We start from the raw sequence: 21,330 nt of genomic DNA on the forward strand, positions 1-21,330 counted from the left end.
GGGGAAAAATTTCGTCGGGAACGAATTTCGTCATCTAGAGGCATTTTCGTCACTTTTCCCCGACCAAAATTTCAAATTCGTCACTTTTCCCCGATCAAATTTACAATTTAGTCACTTCCACCCGACTAAATTGTCCAAATGAAATGGTTTCCTTCACTAGCTCGAAAATAGATCTTGTAATTCGACTAATTTCGGTTAATAAAGGCATAAAGAATTTGGATTTGAATTTTGGTTGGGGAAAGAAAAATCGAGTAAAAGTTTTGGTCAGGGATAAAAAAATCGGGTAAAAGTTTTGGTCGGGTGATAAAATGTCGGGGATAAATTTCGTAGGGGGGGAATTTCGTCACCCCCTCAAAATTTTCGTCACTTTCCCCCGACTTTTTTTCCCCGATAAGGTATCATTTTGAAATGCAACCGCACTTACTAGCTTTTCGTATTCTGAAGCCGTGTTTGCTGTACCTCGTTCGATTGCGTCACGCAATTGTTCAGATTCTTTGGCGTGTAACAGTTTCATATCTTTATTTTCTTTGAAAAGTGATTCTCCTAAAAATCAAGAGATGAATGAATGAACGCATGAAAGCGCGAGCGGCGGCGGATGGATGAATGGATGAATGGATGGGTGGATGGATGGATAGGCGGATGGATGAATGAATGGATAGGCGGATGGATGAATGAATGGATGGGCGGATTGATGGATGGGCGGATGGATGGATGGATGGGCGGATGGATGGATGGATGGGCGGATGGATGGATGGATGGGATGGATGGATGGGCGGATGGATGGATGGATGGATGGGCGGATGGATGGATGGGCGGATGGATGGATGGGCGGATGGATGGATGGATGGATGGGCGGATGGATAGATGGGCGGATGGATGGATGAATGAATGGATGGGCGGATGAATGGATGGATGGATGGGCGGATGGATGGATGGGCGGATGGATGGATGGATGGATGGATGGACGGATTGATGGAAAGATTAATCAAATGAAAAATAAACGAATGCAAATCTCAATCAAAAGGAAAAGGAAAAAAATGAGCAAAATGTACATGGAGAAGCAGGTTTAAAGTTAACGTAACTAAAATAATGACTATAAAAAGAACAAACAAACAGACGTACAAACAAACAAACAAACTATACGTTACTCTTAGGTTCCAAATAAACGCCCCCCCCCACTTGTTAATTTTTCGAAAATTTTCCAACCCCCCCCCCACCCCCCCAGACCTTATTAAGACGCCCCCCGTTTATTAATTTTTAAGAATTTTTTCAGCTGTCAAAGAGAAGCCCCTTATGTTGGCCTAAATAGCCTGATCTTAGCCTATATTTACCTTATTTTTGGGTTTTCAGAAGCATAGTTTCCAACCCCCGGCAATTAGGCTCCCCGTTTATTAAATTCTCGAAAATCTTCCAACCAACCCCCGTTTATTCAAACCCCCCCCCCGTTTGTTTGGAACCTAAGAGTAAGCGTATAGATGGCAATACTGTACCAGAGCTAATGAATTTTACGATTCCCGTAAATATTGATGAGTCTATTGAGTACGAACAATATCGGTAGATAGCTCAATTTCTTAAAAGAATTTGTCTAACCTTTTCGTTTTTCTGTCTTCATTTTATCTTCAACTTCATTGATTTTTTGACTGTAATATTTCTTCAACTCGTCAATTTCTTTGTTCTTGCGGTCCAATATCTAGTATGAAAAACACAAAGTTTCTTTAGATCAATAATAGTTCAAATGCATCTTTAATAAAGTGAGTCCACCCATGTGGGGGTGGACAGTTTAAGTTTATGTAGCAAACTTATAGAAGAGTTTCAGCCCCACTGGGAGATTAACTTTAATTTTAATCCCCATTCGAAATTCAAAGTAAAAACTGCACTCCAAAACAATCCAACTGTATTTTTTCAGCTTGGAACAATAGAATTTCCATTCCCATTGGGATTTTGATAGAATTTCTTATATAACCCCGTTGTGGGGAAAAGTTCCAGTGGGAAAAATACACTTCAGTTTCAGATCCACTGGGAAATTAACTTTAATTTAATCCCCATTCGAAATTCAAAGTCAAAAATTGCACTCCATCCCCACTGAATCTCTTTAAATTAGAACAATAGAATTTCTATTCCCATTGGGATTTTTCGATAGAATTTCTCATATCCCCGCTATGGGGGAAAGTTCCACCAGGGCTGTGAGACAGGGGCGAGACAGGGGGTGAGACAGGGTTGTTCATATCCATACCTTCTTAACCACGTGATCATGTTCTTGTTGCAGCATAAGATTTTCTTCTTGAAATTTAGTTTCCAATTTCTTCACTTTCAGCTCATACTAACAATAAAAAACACCCAAGTTTTTTTCAGGCATGTAGTTTATAATTCAGCAAATTTTAGAACACCGTAAACTATTGACGTTGTCAAAAATTATTACCCGAGTTTGCGACGTGATATGAAAAATACTTATTCTATCAATTCCTTCTGTAGGCATTTCTGTTTGTCTTTTATAAGAAAATCCAAGAACTTTGAAGACTTCAGATGTTCTTAATTTTTCGAGTTTTAACCCTTCAAGCAAAATCTTTAATCGGAGTTTTTTGAAAAGTGGTACCCTAATGGCGGCACTACTCAATAGTGTAAATGCGGTGTAAATGCATTGAGAGCGCTAGATCTACGTTTCCTTGAATACTTTTGATGATGAAGCACCGCTAGACGTTAATTTTGAACTTTTTGGTTTCTTTACGGATAACACTTCAAAAAAAAAACTTCGATCAAAGATGGCGGATTTAGCTTAGTCCAGGGATATATAAAGGTCAGTGCTTACAGCCCTACTACCCTTTCATATCTATTTTAAGTAATGGTTCTCCTAATGTTATGCACCATCATCTAGACTGCAGTTTATGTAGAAACCAGGCAATAAGATCATTTAGCATTAGCGAGAGAGGTAACCTCGATAAGTGATGAGATTCCGAACGAATAGTCTTTGGTCAGGAAGCGAGCATGCTACCTCCTCCTGTCCACTGATTTCGAGGGAATTAATTTTCACGGTTTTGCTCTATTTTGGACACATTTCTTTAAATTTTCCTAGTGATTATTCAATTTTCTTTTGATGATTAATGGTAAATTTTTTAATTTTCGTGGTTTTGCCGAAAAAAGCGAACATTAGTTCCAAAGTTCCCTTAATGTATTCAAATCTTATCGTGACGAATTTTTTCCTTCAGACCAAGCAAAGATTATTGGAGAATTTTTCAGAACAAAAAGTGAAGAGTTTTGGTGAATTCAAAGTGTTGACAGATGCAGTTGCTGCCATTACTGAGGATAATATCAATCAACAAAGCAGAGTGAGTCTCTTTAAGTTCTACTTCAAAACTTTATATTTTCATTGAAACCTTTAAAAACTAAACCATTCGATGTCAAATTAACACAAATACAAATTATCATCCATATAGCGGTGATTAAGTAAGCCATTAAAGATTCGAACGGCGGGCGGTATTGAATGGTTCTATGACTCAAATAGTCATACCCGCGCTGAGAAAACTAAGGCGTCGCGCTTCAGAGGGCTGAAATATCATTAACCGCCCTGGGTATGGGGCGATAACGTCATTTGCAGCCCACTCGGAACTTTATTGAAGTCGTTGCATTGAAGCGAAAAGATTAAACTAACGTCAGAAAAAAACACTTTTTGGTCATTTGCGGCCCGCTCGCAAGGGTACTCAAAACTTGTTAAAGTCATTGCATTGAAGCGAAAAGACTTGGCTGACGCTAGAAAAAAACATTGTTTGAATGTCTGATATGGATAATAATAGTAATAGCGTTAAGTTTTCGTTCGTTGTTGTCATTAATTCTGCCCTTGCAGTTTGTTTTTTAGCCCTCTAGTGCCATTTGCGCAATGACAGTATAGGGCGAATAATCAAACTACGCGGGCAGAACATAGCAACGACCTCAAACTGAACGCTATTGTTATATTTATGAGCTTATAAATTGGAATTATGTTTGAAAACGAGAAATATTTTAGCGATGAACGGATAATAAACCATTTATTTGGACGCAGTCTCATCCAATATAAAAAAAATGGGGCTACGAGAAAAGATATATAAATATATTTTCTCACACGCCCAATATTTTTACATATTGGATTTGACTGTTTCCAATAACTGCTTAATATTACCCTTTTTGAAAGGATTTGAAAACTTTTTCAAAATGTTTTTTCTTCGTTGAAAAAAGGTCCTCAAAATTCGAAATATACTTCGCAAGTCTTCATTTTCTTCTTCATCATTTTTTTTCATTGCGATTTTCAAAATTTCAGATTCAGGAATTGTTGGCCTAACAGAAAATGAATAACAAGTCATGTTTTGTTGCTTACATCAGGCAGAAATCTATATTTTGCACATGGGAAATATTCACTATGGTCTAAGCCCTTAAAAAATTTTGATTGCCGTTTTTCAATTAGTTTGAAGATTGTGAATATATTAGATGATACGGTATTGATACAGGGTTTGTTCTTTTTAATTTCCAAGCTTTAAGCTTTTAAGTGCCAATGTCGAGTATATTGGACATGGGCTATATTTAGGAAGGCGAAGAAAGCAGAAGAAAGGCGAAGAAAGAGGAGACTAAGGTATCCAACGAGCTATGGACGAGCTTCTAATTTTTTCTAGATTCGGAGATATAAGCCTTTAAAGTTTGAACTAGCGATTTTCTTAATAAACTTAGAAAAAAAGAGACCATGGCACTTAAAGGCTTTAATCATTTAAAATCATCGAAACGTTTATAACTCCTTTAAACTCCGGTCTTCAGAAAGCCGATCAAAAACAAGTATACTGCACAACCCTTTTGAGTGTACTGTAGAGAACTTTTTGTGTCACGGACCCTTACGCACTGGAAAAAAATCTGAGAAAAAACATCCCCACTTCAAACTGTTCAATGTCGTTGCTATTATAATTTAACACGTGCTATATCATACAGAGATTGAAGATTATGCGAGGATATGCACTGATTTAGTCAAGCTGTGTTTTCTGCAGTGGAGACGGTTAGCTATGATTTGTCTAGATCCCGAATGAGTGAGGACATCGTCACTATTGACCATGTTAAATTGTGCGAGTTTAAACTGCGGGTTTTAAATCTTAAAGGTCGCTCTATTGTTTTTAAAAGTAGGTAGCCGTGAGATTATATTCGCAGAGACACTTTTAGTGGGGCAGCTACTGATGTTTTGTCACCTGTTATGAAATGTGTAAGTCGTCGCTTGTTACGCTTTGTATAGCATGAAGTAGATAGGGAAAGCCACATGAAATGTGTAAGTCGTCGCTTGTTAAGTAGATAAGTAAAGCCACATGAAATGTGTAATTCGTCGCTTGTTACGCTTTTGTATAACACGAAGTAGATAAGGAAAGCCACATGAAATGTACAAGTCGTCGCTTGTTACGCTTTTGTATAACACGAAGTAGATAAGGAAAGCCACTTTTCAAATTTTAGATTATGAAACTGTTGTGACTCCTAACCCAGTTGGCACACAACGTTCTTTCAACGTTCATGTAATGTTCACAACATTCATATAATGTTATATAAACATTATAACAACGTTATGTGCCAGCTGGGAACAAGAAGATTTATGAAACTGTCTTCTCATTGGTTCATTGGTGTATAAAAGGGATGATATTTTTGATGAAAAATCATTCTTGAGACAACCAACACAAGGATAAACATCAACAAAAGCAAAAGCATTGAAAGATGAAGATTTGGAAAGCTTTACTACTTATCTCCTTCTTGGTGTATACTGTGGTACATTGTAAGTTGTTTTTTAAGTTGTTTTTATACTTTAAAATTAACTTTTATATTTCATAAAGTTTTGCAAATACAGAACTTACTCTTGGGTACCCAATAAGCGTCCTCAATTTTCCGGAGATTTAATTTTTGGGAGAATGTTTTTATTAAAAGTTCCCTCCTTTCTCGGTTATGCTATAGCCTCCTTTTCAAAAATTTTCAACCTAGGACATTTTCATTCCACACCCCCCCCCCCCCCGATTATTAAGTTTTTAAACCCCCACTTATTAGATACCCGAGAGTTGCATTCAAGATGCTTTTCTCTAAGCCTCAACTAAGAACTAGCCCACAGGGAATTCAGTAGATGAAAATAGAACTGGGGTTTGCTTTGATTTTAAAACTCATCGTAGTACTTGGAAACTCCCGTTAAAGTGCTTGGGATTAAGTAAGTAAGTCTGCGACCGCAGTCGGAGGCGACCCGAAGGCTCCTCTTTCGATAGCTATCTACCCGAAGGTAGGGGAGGGCGCCACTCTTTCTCCCTGGATTTCTCCACTTACCCTTGATCCTTCTCTTAATTGCTGAGCATCAAGCAGAGAGGCATCAAGTACCATTTTGGGAATCTTTGGTATGACCCGGCTGGGGGTTGAACCCACAACCTTGCGAACCGTAGCCGGATGCTCTACCACTGCACTACGGTCGCTTCTTGGGATTAAGCTTAGGCAGTGAATGTAAATGGCTCGCGTTACCTTTCTTTCTTACCCTCGTAATGAAATTGCCTTTCATAGTAAGAATTCCTGTTCCTCTGCTCTAGTATGAATCCCTAAGCCATTATGTAGGAATTATCAATGAACATCTTGAGTTTATATCGGGTTACTTCTTCAGAGTATTCATTTTTACAATTCATGTCATAATATAGGTGAAGAAGAAGAAGAAGCGAATAAAGATGAATTGCAAACAAACGACGTTGAAACTACTCTGCAAAGTGAAGAATTACCATCAAATGACGAAGAAACAAATGACGAAGAAACAAATGACCCGTTTATAGATGAAGAAGAAAGTGATGAAGAAGCGAATGACCAAATTGACGAAGAAGCCAATGACGAACAAGAAAAAGACGAAGAAGTAGCAACTGTAGAACACGATGAATGGAGTGAAGAAAAGAACGAAGATGAGCAAAATGATTTACAACAAAGTCAAGGTATGCATTGGAAATCTCCTCCACAAATTGTGCACCCCTGTTGTCTACGCTTCTGGTCTAGATTATTGATACCTATAAAACGCCCCTACTTTTAGAACTTGGTTTACCTTTTTTGCGAGAATTCTTTTGCCAAGCCTAATTCACGGGCTCCCTCTCAAAAAGTCTCCAAATCCTATCTATATTCGAAGCAATCACACGCAGTTGAGTCCATTTTTGTTCATTTTTGAATTTTTGAAAAGAAAAAAATCGTGTCTGAATAATGTTTAAATTTTAAAAACAAAAATTTCCTATTATCAAAAAAAATCATATGAAAAGGTTGACTTCTTCATTTTTTTCATTCTTCTTTGTCCAGACCCTCGTCACAAGACATTCATCAAATATTTCAAAATCTATCTCTACAAAAACCGAAAAGTACGTTGCTACATCACCAAACGTATCGTCCGTAAGTTCCGTAAAGTACGTTGCGTACGTAAGAAATATTACTACGGCAAACAAGTCTGCACAAAATATTTGGTTCAAATTTTCAGCCGTGTCCGATACCGACGTATCTGTATTTTATGCAGTGCATACCGATTAAAGAAATGTCTCATTAGATACAGATACAAAAGATGTATCTTGCTCAAAAGAATCTACAAAAAATGTTATCGAAAATTTGGACGACTTTACTACAGAACTCTCTTTCACAAGCAATTTTTCACTTACCCAAAGAGAAGATATTGAAGACCCTGAACCACCACAAACATCCAGACCAACCATGCAGCCGGAACAACCGAAATAACGATCTTTAAAGGGATTAAATCTATAATTTTTGTCATTTTAATTAAGGGTGTTTAATTTTAATAACATTTTCTTCTTTTGTATTATTATTTTGCATTGCATTTATATTTTTTGAAAGATCTAGATCTAAAATTATGACCGTTGTTGTAATTTTTTAGCTCGTTTACAAAGTTAGGCTGTATGCATCCCCTCTGATAATTGATATGTTTTGATAAAGGGGCTGCGTATAGTGTATAAAATTCAGAGTTACCCCCGTTTTTGTGTTTTTAATTTTTAAAAAACTTGATTAGCTTGACTAGTAAGTATATGAGTTGAGAGGTTTTTAAATTTCATTAAATCTTAATTAAAAATTTGTATAATCATTGGATTTCTGAAGCTTTTTATGAAAATTGAAATAGGTTACCCAAAATTGATAGCTCAACTAAAAACTCAACTTGGAATTTACAAAAAATTCAGATGGAGCTAAAATAGTACTCAGATTCAGAAGGAGCTCAGAGAATACTGCTAAGAAAATGCTAAGTCTTGCTCCTATTTTTGGCATAGCTCCATAGAAAAAATGACGGAGAGAGAATCTGGAAGTGAGAGCATATAAACAATGTCTAAAAGAAGTTTTTTAGTAACTAACCAAGGCAATATTGATTTGCCCGCCTAATAAATTGCTAGTGAGCTCCGTAGAAAGGTCATGTATCATGAGTGTATTTTACATAATCAATTATCTCAATTAATCAATTTAGCAGAGTGAGCTACCAAAGTGAGGACAGAGCAGAATCGCAACTACAGTGGTCAAAGCAGCTTTTTTCTGTGAGACGGAAAATTTGTCGATAGAGATATTTTGGTACTATACAGTAACACCCGCAGGCCCCACCATGGTTGGGGCGGAGGGCCAGAAAATTTTCAGATTTTTTACCCCCTAGATTGGCTATAAAGGCACTAAAATTTGTTAATTATAATAACACAGAATGTTCTTAAAATACCTATCATGCAGCGAAAATATATGTCCTCTAAAATAGGTTGAAAATTAACAAGCAACATGCTGAATGGACCTACTATTGGTATTGAGCAAACACAATAAGTTTTAGAACAATGCAAAAACGTCTGATTTATTTTCTTTTATCATTGTGTAACTTGGTCGTCTTATTTTGAAAATTTTACGACGAAAAAAATTTTCCGAGAAAAATTACTTCAGCCACATTTTAAGGTACCTTGCACTCTATCTTTCTGACAAAAATCAGGAAAAACTAATGAAGCAATTTTGCACCAAGTCCAAAAATCCTTATTTTTAGGTAGTTTTTGGCCCAAATTTGCCCCCAAATTGTTTTTCAAAATCGGGCTCCGTCACTTTTTAGGCATTGCTATTTTGTATCATTGTGCAAAAAATGAAAAAAAAAATAATGAGCCGATCCCGAGAAAAGCTGCTAACAGGAAAATGGTAAAAGGGAATTTCCCCAAAAAACTAAAATCCGTATTTTACGACGAAAAAAAATTTTCCGAGAAAAATTACTTCAGCCACATTTTAGGGTACCTTGCACTCTATCTTTCTGACAAAAATCAGGAAAAACTAATGAAGCAATTTTGCACCAAGTCCAAAAAACCTTAGGTAGTTTTTGGCCCAAATTTGCGAAAATCCGTATTTTACGACGAAAAAGAATTTTCCGAGAAAAATTACTTCAGCCACATTTTAGGGTACCTTGCACTCTATCTTTCTGCCAAAAATCAGGAAAAACTAATGAAGCAATTTTGCACAAAGTCCAAAAAAACTTATTTTTAGGTAGTTTTTGGCCCAAATTTGACCCCCAAATTTTTTTTCAAAAATCGGGCTTCGTCACTTTTTAGGCATTGCTATTTTATATCATTGGGCAAAAAATTAAAAAAAACTAATGATAGTAGGGGGAAATTTGTAAAATCGCTCGATTTTTTTAGTCAAAGCACTTGTTATACATTTTTGGAAAGCTAATGGGTAGGGGAATCAAAATAACTTGGGTGCCAATTTTGCTTCGGACACTTTGGTGTGATTTTCGGACAAATACGACAGTCTCGGGCAAAAATCATAGGGTGAAAAATTAGTGAAAATTTTAGCTTGAGAAAACGGAAACCTGTTGTATATTTTTGGAAAGCTCTCAAAAAATTAAGATTAGTGATATATTGTGAGTATAGGTGATTTCAGTACCTAACTCGAGATATTGAGCTTCCGAAAGCGCTAAAACTGGACAAAACAGCTGTTTCTGGCTGAAAAACACTGAAAAACACTGTTTTTAAGGATTAATATCTCGAGTTAGGTAAAGAAATCACCTATACTCGCAATATAATCACTAATCTTAATTTTTGAGAGCTTTCCAAAAATATTATAACAGGTCTCTGTTTTCTCAAGCTGAAATTTTCATTATTTTTTCTCCCTATGATTTTTGCCCGAGACCGTCGTATTTGTCCGAAAATCACACCTAAAGTGTCCGAAACAAACAATTGGCACCTAAGTTATTTTGATTCCCCTACCCCTTAGCTTTCCAAAAATGTATAACAAGTGCTTTGACTAAAAAAATCGAGCGACCTCAAAAAAACGAACAAATTTCCCCCTACTATGAGCCAATCCCGAGAAAAGCTGCTCACAGGAAAATGGTAAAAGGGAATTTCCCCAAAAAACGAAAATCCGTGTTTTACGACGAAAAAAAAATTTTCCGAGAAAAATTACTACAGCCACATTTTAGGGTACCTTGCACTCTATCTTTCTGCCAAAAATCAGGAAAAACTAATGAAGCAATTTTGCACTAAGTCCAAAAAACCTTATTTTTAGGTAGTTTTTGGCCCAAATTTGCCCCCCAAATTTTTTTTTCAAAAATCGGGCTCCGTCACTTTTCAGGCATTGCTATTTTGTATCATTGTACAAAAAAAAACAAAAAACTAATGAGCCAATCCCGAGAAAAGCTTGTAACAGACGAACGGACAACGGTCAAATTAAAGGACCTCCCGGTAGGTCCAAAAATATATGAACGTCATACTATGTATATACAAGGCCATCAGCCATCATAAACACAGTTTTAATAAGAGATTTCTTTCTGATGGAATTATTCTAGAGATTAAAATCACTATTTCTTGCTAAATAACCATTTCTAACTGAGGCGGAAAACTTTGACAACAATTTCTGTGAGACGGAAATCCGTCTGAGACGGAAGAACTTTGATCACTGCAACTATTATTGGTCTAAAGACCGATCTCCACTTGCGCACGATGCAATCGCACCTTGTGGTTTTCAATCCTTTTTGCTTGGGAAAAAGATTACGTCAAAAAGTTGAATACATTTCAACTTTTTTTAAACGTTACGTCACATCTTTTGACCAATAGCAAGGAAGATTTGCTCGAAAAAGTGCGATCGCAGCGCGCGCAAGTGGAGACCGGCCTTAAGCACCTTCTTACAGAATAAGCCATACCTTTGGTTCCAGTAATTCCATCATCGATGATTTTTCCGCCAAAGCGATTTTGTGGTTGTTCTTTTCTTCCGAATTCTGTACAACAAACAAAATTGAATATAGAATATATAAATCATAGTATAAATCTAAGTACAAACTACCACATTTCTGGTACAATGATTGAATTGGTAACGGTTTTTGTTGATTAAAGTCAATCTACAGCTAATCTATTCATGATATGCACCACTGCAATGACTTCACGAAATTATGCAACCTTTCTGTTTTTCCACCCATTACATTACGTCACTTGCAACCAATCACTTATTGTAGTAATGTCAGAGGACATTACAGTGGCGAATATGCTGAATAAACAAACTCCCCACCAGGATAAATTACTGGCACTTAAAGAGACCCCCTGGATTTTTGTCTAGATTTAAGGGATCTCTTCTGGATATTTTCTTATTTTCCAAGACATTTTATTGACCACTCGATTCTAGTTACCATCAGGGTAAACGTGAGTTTAGACGGCCGACTTTCTGCCCAGCCTATTCTAATTGTTAGAGTAGGCACAAAGTGGGGAAAAAGTTGGTAGTTAAAATCTTTGCTTGGAAAAGATTGAAAGAAGTCATTGCATTGACGTCAAAAGAGGGCAATACATTGACTTTAGACAGCACACTTCATGTCCACTTTAATTCACAATTAGAATAGACAGGGCGAAAGGTGGGACGTCTAAACTAGAGCTAACATTCTGCAGTAACCCGATTACGAATTAACAACAAGTTACCTTTTTATTAGTTGCTGAGGCGAATCTTCCTGAATAACGTTCGAGATATTCTTCTCTGGCGCTCCTCTGTTTACGTTGATCAACATCCTCAAAAGGTGACGTCATTGTTGTTGACGTCATTTCAAGGTTCTCAAGAAACGTGTGTTCAATAGACTCTTTAGAAATGTTGATGTGAGGGACATCTTGGTGATCGAAATCATTGTTTTGGTGGTGTTGTTGTTGTTGATGTTGATTATTGGAGGAAAAAGATGGAAGCATGAATCTAAAAAATATACAAAATAGGTAGAATTCATCGTCGTTATTTTTCACCTAAGTTAAAGATAAATATCCATGAAAATAACTATCAATTAACCATTATCAAAATAAAATATAACACGTTTTCGCTGACTGATATTTCGACCCTTTTGTGCCTTTGTCAAGACACAACTAGCTAGGACTTATACAAGTTGTGTACTTATTTGAAAATACACGTTTTTTATATAAGAACAAACTATATCAAATAAGTTGAAAATGATTGTCAACAACAACAAAGTACTCTACCAGAAGGAGCCTTATAACAAAACAAAAATTCAAAACTTCATTTTTGTAGTACTTTAAGTTTCTTGCGTACAATCATCAGCTACATACAAAATGGTCTAACTTGTTGGAAAAAATTCAAATTTTTACAAGTCGTAGGGTCGAATTACTGAAAAAACGCTCAGAAATTATCGCCAAATGTCGACACATGAATAAGTTCATGTTAAAAAATTACAAGTCAAAAGACTAACGGGCCATTGAGAATAGCATTTTTGTTTTTGCTTCTTTTGTTTCAATTTTTAATTATATTTTTTTTGATTATAAATTTTACGACTTTTTACTACCCTACGACTTGTAAAAATTTTAATTTTTTCCAACAAGTTAGATCATTTTATATGTAGCTGATGATTGTACGCGAGAAACTTAAAGTACTACAAAAATGAAGTTTTGAATTTTTGTTTTGTTATAATTAAGAACAAACTATATAAGAACATAAGGCTTTGATGGCCAAAATGTTAAGAACAAGTTAACAACATTTTAAGGCTTTGCAGACTCTAAAACACCCAACTTCTTAGGAAGATGGACAAAAATGCTCAAAAAGTTAAGAATATCCGAAGGCTCTAAAAATTTTAGATGTTCTTATAAAAAAACGTGTATGTATATTGTGAAAATCTAAAGAAATTTTAACTACAGTAAGGAGAGAAAAATACAAAAGAGGGCATAAGGCTAAACTCGTATTATATAAAATTGGAATGTTCAACGGTAATTATAGAACAACCAAGTAAATTCAAGTACGAAAACAGTTAAATAGAAACAATAAAATGACCAAAAACGATTTTACGATGCAACGGTTGTAATAAAAAATAAATACTTTTCACGTTTCTTTGGAGTCAGGACGTCTTTGTATTTCTGATAACTTTCATGTAACACACTATACGAGAATATGGAATCTAAAAAAGAAAAACAAAATGTCAAAAAGAAAATTATAGTATTATAAACAACATAAAAAGAAATAGTTTTGAAAAAATTAAACACTAAATTTCTAATGTCATGTACTGTCAAAAGAAAAGAAATTTTTATCTTCATGTATAAATTTTTCTAGTTCTAAAAAATAATTTGTGACTGAGGGCGTTGGGAATATCGGACATCCAAAGGGGATCAAGAGCAACAGGACTTGATATCCTCGACAGTGGTGCATACTTTTCTTGGAAAGCTTTAGGTTCCTTGCTTATTTCGTGTATTTATTAGCATACTCTTAGGTTCCAAGTAAACGGGGAGGGCGGTGTTAGAAAATTTTCGAGATTTTAATAAACGGGGGGGGCCTAATTGCCGGGGGAGGGGGTTGGAAATTGTACTTCTGAAAACCCGAAAGAATGGTAAATATACTGAAATATAGGCTAAAATTAGGCTATTTAGAGCAAAATAAGGCCTACTCTTAGACAGCTGAAAATATTTATAAAAATTACTTTTCGAAAAATTAACAAGCAGCGTTTATTTGGAACCCAAGAGTAACAGTACAAAAAAAGCCGTGTAATACAATGAGGACAATGCCGAACGAAAGCTGAGCGCAAGAATTTTAAAAAGATTTACGAGCACCTTAGCTTGTTATTTGTTTTCAATTGTACCTAGTTCTAATAGCAGGGCTTACCATCAAGATTGTCATCTTCAAGCCATTGAGGTATCTGGACAGTTTTGGTCTGTAACGAAATGAGGCAAGACTGTATTTTAAGTAATTGCAAAACTATGTATGAAAAAATATTTTTTTAGTCAATTTATTGGTTTAAATCGCTCTGTTTAACAAAATTGGTCAGTGGGAAGAAATTTAAGATTATATAAAAATGAATAAAATAAAAATATAAAGCATGTGACTTTTTAAAAAGGAAACTAGAATTCGGAAAACTTTAAGAATAAATACCTTTTCTGGGATTTCTAATTCTGAATCATCACATAAATACTTTGACTAAAAACAAAAGAAAAATAATAAAAGTCAGGATAGAGGTTTTTTCCCAACAGCAATTGGCTTTCAACCAATAAACTTTTAAAGGTTTTGTTTTCTTAAATAAGAATAATATCGTTTGCTTACTCATCAATTTTAATTTACAGGCACATTTAATTGACACGCATGTGGAGCAAGATTGGTCAGAAAGAGGAAAAGAAAAACAATTTTTCATTTATTCAGCACAATATGACAATAGGGAGACACCGTCCTGATATGAAATATGTGTCTGATATGAAACGGAAACACTTATGCAAAACTAAAATTTATATAAAAGATATTGTTATGTGAGGAAGGTATGAGATAAAAATTATTTGTTACCATATAAGCAGGGATGGTTGGTAATTTCCCAGCAGTAGGAGCTGTTGTGAAGGGTTCTTTGATTTTACCATTTTTCAGTATTTGGACCATGATTTGTGCATACAAGTTTCGATTTTTTCTAAACAAAACAAAGATACTAAGCATTACTAAATAAGTAAGCAAATCTGCGATCGCAGTCGCGGAGGCGACCCGAAGGCTCCTCTTTCGATAGCTATTTACCCGAAGGTAGGGGAGGGCGCCACTCTTTCTCACTGGATTTCTCCGCTTACCCTTGATCCTTCTCTTAATTGCTGAGCATCAAGCAGAGAGGCATCATCAAGTACCATTTGGAAAATCTTTGGTATAACTCGGCTGAGGGTTGAACCCACAACCTTGCGAACCGTAGCCGGATACTCTACCACTGCACCCTTGTTCGCTCATTACTAAATAAGTTGGTTGCAGGATATAAACAACTCCCTTCAACTGACTTTTAATCTTGCTGTTTCTCTTTTTTTTACGAAAGTCAGCAGATTAATGATGAAGGTGCATGTATGGCTTGAAATAATGATTCAAGACAAAATATTCGATCAGTGAGGGTTTAGCTTGAAAATTATGATTTTTTTGGGCCAGACAAGGAGAAATTTGAATCGAAAATGTCTGATGTCGGAGTATTATGACAAACCCTGCAGGTGTAAAAAGAAATAACAGAATACAGCAAAATCAGTAATACTAATAGTTATCACAACAGTAAAATCTGGCACAGTAAGGGATAGATTTTTCGAGTTCTAAGTGCTACTTAGACTACACAATATATTGACGAGCAATATTTGACAATATCTTTTTCGGAAATAACAGGAGCTCTATTATGAAAAGGGATTTTTTTGCTGTAAACAATCCCCCTATATTGTTGGAAAATTGCAAATCAAGCTGGCAATATATATTGCAGACACCTTTTCAATATATTGCAGACACCTTTTCAATATATTGCAGACACCTTTTCAATATATTGCAGACACCTTTTCAATATATTGCAGACACCTTTTCAATATATTGCCAGCACTCAGCAATATATCATCATTGCCTGACAATATATTGTGTAGTGTATGTAGCCCTTAATTTTTTGTCATATTATAGAAAAATCTGACTCTGTTGACAATAAACATAATGATTCAGTCTTGTCTATTGAAATGTTTTACCTTTCAGTTTTACTTTGGATTGTACCTGCACATAGTTTCTTGATCCATGCTGCAATAACATCTTTTTCTAGAAGAAAAGTACAGTGTTACTTAATGCTAATTTTGACAAATTTTTGCAGAAAAGTCAACTATTTCTTTGTTAGTTTGACCCTAATCATAGTTTATAATGTTTAGAACAACTCTTATAAAAAGAGTTATTATTTACCTTCAAAGTTAATTTCCCTTTTTTCTAGATCTCAATACTCCTGTGGACTTCATAACATTTGGTCCAGCTAAAGAGATCAAAAGCTGCCCAAAGTATTTCATGGGTCACCCAGTAATTATAAAATTTTACATTTACGATTTTAATAATTTGCCGGTTTTTTGGTTCGGTTGAAATTAAGCAAGACTTTAAGACAGTAAGAAGTGGTTTCTCGAGGAAGGACCTAAGAGACATATATTTTAGATAAAAAAATGATCACCAAGGGCATACCTTTTGATTTTAACTGTAACACGTATGGCTTTGCATCTTCTATCATCTGTTTAAAGTCATCATCCAGGTTTTCTTGCTCATTTGTAGTCAACGACAAGTGATGGCTTCTATGTCTTGACATGACTTGATGTGTATGTTTTATAGAAATAAAAAGACAACCAGTGCATATTGGATGGATTTGTTAGTTTTGGTTAAATTACCTCTAGATAGAAACAAGTTGAAGGAATTTAAAATACTTTTGTAAATTTAGGAGGACATCATGAAAGATATATTAGCATCAAGATCAGGAGATTTTCACAAATAAAATAAATCAAAGTGGTTGATTTCAGGAGGAACCTGATTCTCATTCCGTCAATTTTTCCTCTAATTTCTGTCAAACTACATGAATTAAAACAAATATTCAGCCACCAAAAAATTATATCATATTCCCTGTTGTTTGAGCTCCAAACAGGGAATCTAAATTTCCGAAATTATGTCCAAATCTTTGTCAAAGTCTGTCACTCTGTTCAAAAACGGGCCAATTCCAAGAAGAGAAAAGAGCTTTGAACACTGATTGATTAATATAGGAATCTGATCATTTAAAAAATGCACTCCCTAAAATTATGAAAAGTTTGAATAAATTAGAAAAATTTCACATGATATATTCTTTTTATTGAGGTAAAAATTACAATAAAATTTAAATTACAAAACAAAAATATAAAGTAGTGATTCAAAATCCACATCATTTCATGCACTCTAAAATTTCCTCAACTTTTCACAAATCAACTTTCTGGAACAGAGGTCATAATACGTAGTCCATGCATTTCTGCTACTTCACTTTTCAAAATTTCCGTAACAAGTCTATGTTGTTGAACCATTCGTTTTCCTTTAAAATCATTGGAGCATACATAAACTTCATACATTGATCCACAGCCACCAGAAATATCATTGACTTGAATATCAGCAACGTTCATTTTACTTTTTAAAACATTTTCAATGTGAAGTTCCCCTTCACTCTTTCCTTCATTTGAAGAAAGATATCTTGCCAAAGGTGCAACATTTTGAATTGGAGTATTACATGTTCTGAGCAACCTTGATAATGGATTAATCAGTCTATTCATTTCTTATTACAGTGCTATTTCTTAGTACTTAGTTATCTTAGTACTTTGAAACGAAAAAAAATTCAATCATATCATATCATTTATAAACTAGACCGTTTTGCACATCAAAAGCTCTTTTGAATGATAAAGATGGTGCATTTGATCCTTTCTAGTTCTATCTTAAGGGGAATTTGAATTAGTTTTTCATTAAGGACGACATCGTTTAGTCGATGATTTCTTGTTAATACCTTTTCATGCTTCAAATGAGAAAGTGCCACACCTTCCTAAATTCAATAATTTGCAGCGACGTCACATGATATTTTGAATAATTTACGTCAGAATTAGTTTTATTAGAAAGTCACTGTAGGGGCTTCTTCCATTCGAAACATCAAATCCCCTTTCTTTACCCAATGAAGTGCTAATTTTCTCACTCAATCATGTATGAAAAATGAAATTTCAAACACACAGTTAAAACTATGATGTATTATGTTCTGGAAAGAAAATTAGGCTTTTGTCTCAAGACCGCACAAAGTCCTTCTTTCCTACTCAAATCAACCCCCTGACAAACCATAAGAAATGAATATAGCCATCAGGCATTTGATGGCTATGCAAGTTTCCCTCCAGATGCAAGTTACCAGACTTCAGGTTGTACAAAGGTCCTCATTTTAATAACAACCTACATTTTAGGGGCCATATTATACTGTATACCCAGGTCGATCAACCCCGCCATGGAATCTAATGATTATCAGTCAATAATAGAGACTAGTTTATTTTTCTGATATATTGCTCTACCAATGGTATAGAGCACTTTCTTGAATCGCAAGTCAGATTTGCAAAAGAATCTAATGATTATATATATCGTCCCCCTGTCAGTTCCATCAATATGCCAAAAACATTTTGTTCAACCATCTTCACTTCAATATAGGCCACCATAGAATGAACTTCCTTTTATAGGATGAACCATATTCATGTGGCTTTCAGCCTTGCACTCCATCGCAGGAAGGAAGTGAAGGTGGTTGAACAAAATGTTTTTGGCATATTGATGGAACTGGATGGAACTGCCTAGGTGTGTTGTGCCCTAATCCTAAAAGCCTAACTGCCTGAATCTGATGATTGTCCCAAGATCTAAGATTATTGTTACCTTTTGGCAAAAAAATCAGATTAATTAACAAAAGGTTTACTACCGGGTGCGCCACAAAAAAGTTTCTCTCTTTAAAACTAATTTTCTAGAAATCTAAAAATTTTAAAAGAACCATTCTTATTCCATTGGAAAGAAGAAAGATAAACTTAAATTTTGATGGGTCATTTATTAAATTCGATTCATTAGATCAAAAGTTATGCTCAATTTGAAAAAAAAAGTTACTTTCAGAAAGTGCTCGAAAACGTCGAAAATCGACCTATCAAATTTTTAGATTAAAATTGGTAATTGCAATAGCCTTTACATGATTAAAAGCATTTTCCAGTAATTTAAACACATAAATTTCGAAACTGAAATGCCGAAAGGGTTTAAATCTTCATCAAAATCACTTTAATTTACTTTTACCGAAAATTTTCTCCGATTTTTGGTTTTAGATTGGATAAAGTCTATGTAAGGCCGGATATATCTCGAAAGCCATATTTCATGGATTTTTATGAATTTTACCAGATTTTTTGGCCATTTTGAACAAATGTTCCTCCTTGTATTGAAATACAACCTTCCTTTACATAACAAAAGGTCATTTAGACAGCTAATTATCATTTTTAATGACTGAAAGGAAGATAATGATGTATCATGTAATTATGCTTCTGTTTAATTTGATAGGTAAAATTTTAACGTTTTTAAACACTTTCAGAAAGTAACTTTTTTATTTAATTGAGCATAACTTTTGATCTAATGAATCGAATTTAATAAATGACCCATCAAAATTTAAGTTTATCTTTCTTCTTTCCAGTGAAATAAGAATAGTTCTTTTAAAATTTTTAGATTTCTAGAAAATTAGTTTTAAAGAGAGAAACTTTTTTGTGGCGCACCCGGTATCAAGATTTGATAGACAGCGCAGGAGCTCGCAGGCGTTCTGCGAGCGTTCTCGGCTCAATCCTCGGACCATGTTAAAAATAGTAGCAATTCACGCCCTATTATATGTGTTATACCAGACTATAGTTAACTCAGGTAATCGTTACGCACTTTTCAGAGAAAGGTTGATTCCGCAGCTAATTCTTGCGATTAAAGGCTAGTTGAGCTCTTTTTAGATAGCTAAAGCATTTTCCAACCTTTTTCATTCATATAAGCTATCTTCGATAAGCCAAAATTCATTAAACAACATTTTTCAACTGCGTAATGATTAGGTGCCAAATCAGGCCAAATCTGCAATTATTCCGCATTTTTCCCTATCGATTCCGCGCATGCTAATTCTTGCAATTAAAGGCTAGTTGCCCGCTAGTTGAGCTCTTTTTAGATAGCTAAAGCATTTTCCAACCTTTTTCATTCATATAAGCTATCTTCGATAAGCCAAAATTCATTATTACTGTAAGCAACATTTTTCAACTGCGTAATGATTAGGTGCCAAATCTGCAATTATTTCGCATTTTTCCCTCTATTCCGTGGATCCGAAAACTGTTAAGAAAACCAATTGGCTATTAAACTGTGTTGAAAAGATATTACTTGAAACAATGTATTGGCGACTTTAAAGCTTGAATCAGCCTAGACTAATGTTAATTTTTCTTTCAGAAAAAAGACTATAATTTGTTTACCTTTATTCCTGCAGCTTCCCAACATCCAAGCTCTCAAACATCACAAGCCGAATGAAATTACTTTCGATTTCCCGTAGAAATTATGGGATGAAAAATCCAGGGGTCGAAGAATGAAGACTTTTTATTTCCGAACAAGTTATGTTTGCTTATAACGAAATATTACTTTTTAATATATTTGCTGAATATAATGTTTGATTACAAAAATACTTTACACTGCGTATTTAAAGTTTGAAAAAGTCGATTCTACTATTCTACTTAGCTCTTTGTTTTCATGTCAAACCCCCGTCTCAAAAGAAGTCCCAGAATCCCGAGATTTTTGCAGTCGGGCGTTCAAAACAAGGCGTTTTTATTTTTTTTTCCTTCCGCCCACTTACGAATTTTTCTTTATAATAGGCATTTAAAATATCAAATTTAAAAATAATAATATAAAGCCTTATTTTCTACCGTATAGTATTTCTTCTAAAACAAAAAAACAAGATACACTCGAAAAATAAAGAATTTACGAGTGTTATCAAGCCACCCAAAATGAACTTTCATTCGTCCGCGTCATCGAATTGGTGTATACGTCACAATCTATTGTCAACCATTGTCCAATCCCGTAAGCGATTGAAGTGCCGTCAGTAATAATCTGAGAAGAGAACATAACATTATGACATCACACAAATAAATTACGCTGGGAAAGTCCGCGAGGACAACATGCGGTCTTAACATTTTTCCCTCGCAAGTTTGGGGGGAAAACGAAAGTACTCTATATTTTACGTATGGGGAAGTGTAAGAAAGATTTACAAAATAGAAAAGTTTCGTTTTGGGGTAAAGAATTAGTATTGTGAATTTAAGCGAGTTTCAATTTTGCAATCTTTATACAGAGCCAAATAAAGATTTTTTCTATTGTTCGTGCTCGATTGCCTCTAACGATAAGTTCCCGAGTTATGAGGTTATCGAGACAAAATGTGACGAATTTGCGCGGAAACGAAATTTAACATTAGTCTAGGCTGTGATTGGTACCCCTTGAAAAGGTGCGTAATGATTGGGCTACCCTGGTAAATTGTACGCACCTAATTGATCCTAATTGATATATTATAAACTCAGGGGGGACCTAAAAAAGTGGGGGGAGCTGAAGGGCTACACTAAAGTTCTGGGG

The 21,330-nt window shown here is 35.0% G+C and overlaps 3 protein-coding genes across 3 annotated transcripts in view; 1 reads left to right on the forward strand and 2 right to left on the reverse strand.

The window, feature by feature from the left end:
- The window catches only part of LOC136815322 (centrosomal protein of 112 kDa-like), a 55,133-nt gene extending 38,549 nt beyond the window's left edge, over positions 1–16,584 (reverse strand). The window contains exons 1-11 of the mRNA XM_067071761.1: positions 16,381–16,584; positions 15,909–15,975; positions 14,734–14,851; positions 14,332–14,376; positions 14,065–14,113; positions 13,288–13,366; positions 11,901–12,162; positions 11,138–11,212; positions 2,234–2,320; positions 1,591–1,690; positions 425–543 (exon numbers count right to left, since the gene is read on the reverse strand). Coding sequence (XP_066927862.1) covers positions 425–543; positions 1,591–1,690; positions 2,234–2,320; positions 11,138–11,212; positions 11,901–12,162; positions 13,288–13,366; positions 14,065–14,113; positions 14,332–14,376; positions 14,734–14,851; positions 15,909–15,975; positions 16,381–16,501 — 1,122 coding nt within the window. The 5' untranslated portion in view covers positions 16,502–16,584. The remainder of the gene's footprint in view (positions 1–424; positions 544–1,590; positions 1,691–2,233; positions 2,321–11,137; positions 11,213–11,900; positions 12,163–13,287; positions 13,367–14,064; positions 14,114–14,331; positions 14,377–14,733; positions 14,852–15,908; positions 15,976–16,380) is intronic.
- On the forward strand, positions 5,656–7,863 carry LOC136815316 (DDT domain-containing protein DDB_G0282237-like). The gene is made up of 3 exons (XM_067071756.1): positions 5,656–5,764; positions 6,657–6,938; positions 7,291–7,863. Exons 1-3 carry the CDS (start codon positions 5,707–5,709, stop codon positions 7,656–7,658), a joined length of 708 nt encoding a protein of 235 aa, XP_066927857.1. The 5' UTR covers positions 5,656–5,706; the 3' UTR covers positions 7,659–7,863.
- A 557-nt stretch (positions 16,585–17,141) lies between the features above and the next one.
- On the reverse strand, positions 17,142–17,480 carry LOC136815356 (bolA-like protein 3). The gene has a single exon (XM_067071799.1). It carries the CDS (start codon positions 17,478–17,480, stop codon positions 17,142–17,144), a length of 339 nt encoding a protein of 112 aa, XP_066927900.1.
- Between the last annotated feature and the right edge of the window lie 3,850 nt (positions 17,481–21,330).

The sequence above is a fragment of the Clytia hemisphaerica genome, unplaced genomic scaffold (genome assembly GCF_902728285.1).
Source record: "Clytia hemisphaerica strain Z4C2 unplaced genomic scaffold, Clytia hemisphaerica genome assembly, whole genome shotgun sequence".
Lineage (NCBI taxonomy): Eukaryota > Metazoa > Cnidaria > Hydrozoa > Leptothecata > Clytiidae > Clytia > Clytia hemisphaerica.

Bases quoted from the DNA above. Each gene is read 5' to 3' on its own strand.
- LOC136815316 (XM_067071756.1), top strand. From the start codon at position 5,707: ATGAAGATTTGGAAAGCTTTACTACTTATCTCCTTCTTGGTGTATACT. The intron at 5,765-6,656 runs GTAAGTTGTTTT...GTCATAATATAG, and splicing joins GGTGTATACTGTGGTACATT to GTGAAGAAGAAGAAGAAGCG. The intron at 6,939-7,290 runs GTATGCATTGGA...TTCTTTGTCCAG, and splicing joins TGATTTACAACAAAGTCAAG to ACCCTCGTCACAAGACATTC.
- LOC136815356 (XM_067071799.1), bottom strand. From the start codon at position 17,480: ATGAATAGACTGATTAATCCATTATCAAGGTTGCTCAGAACATGTAAT.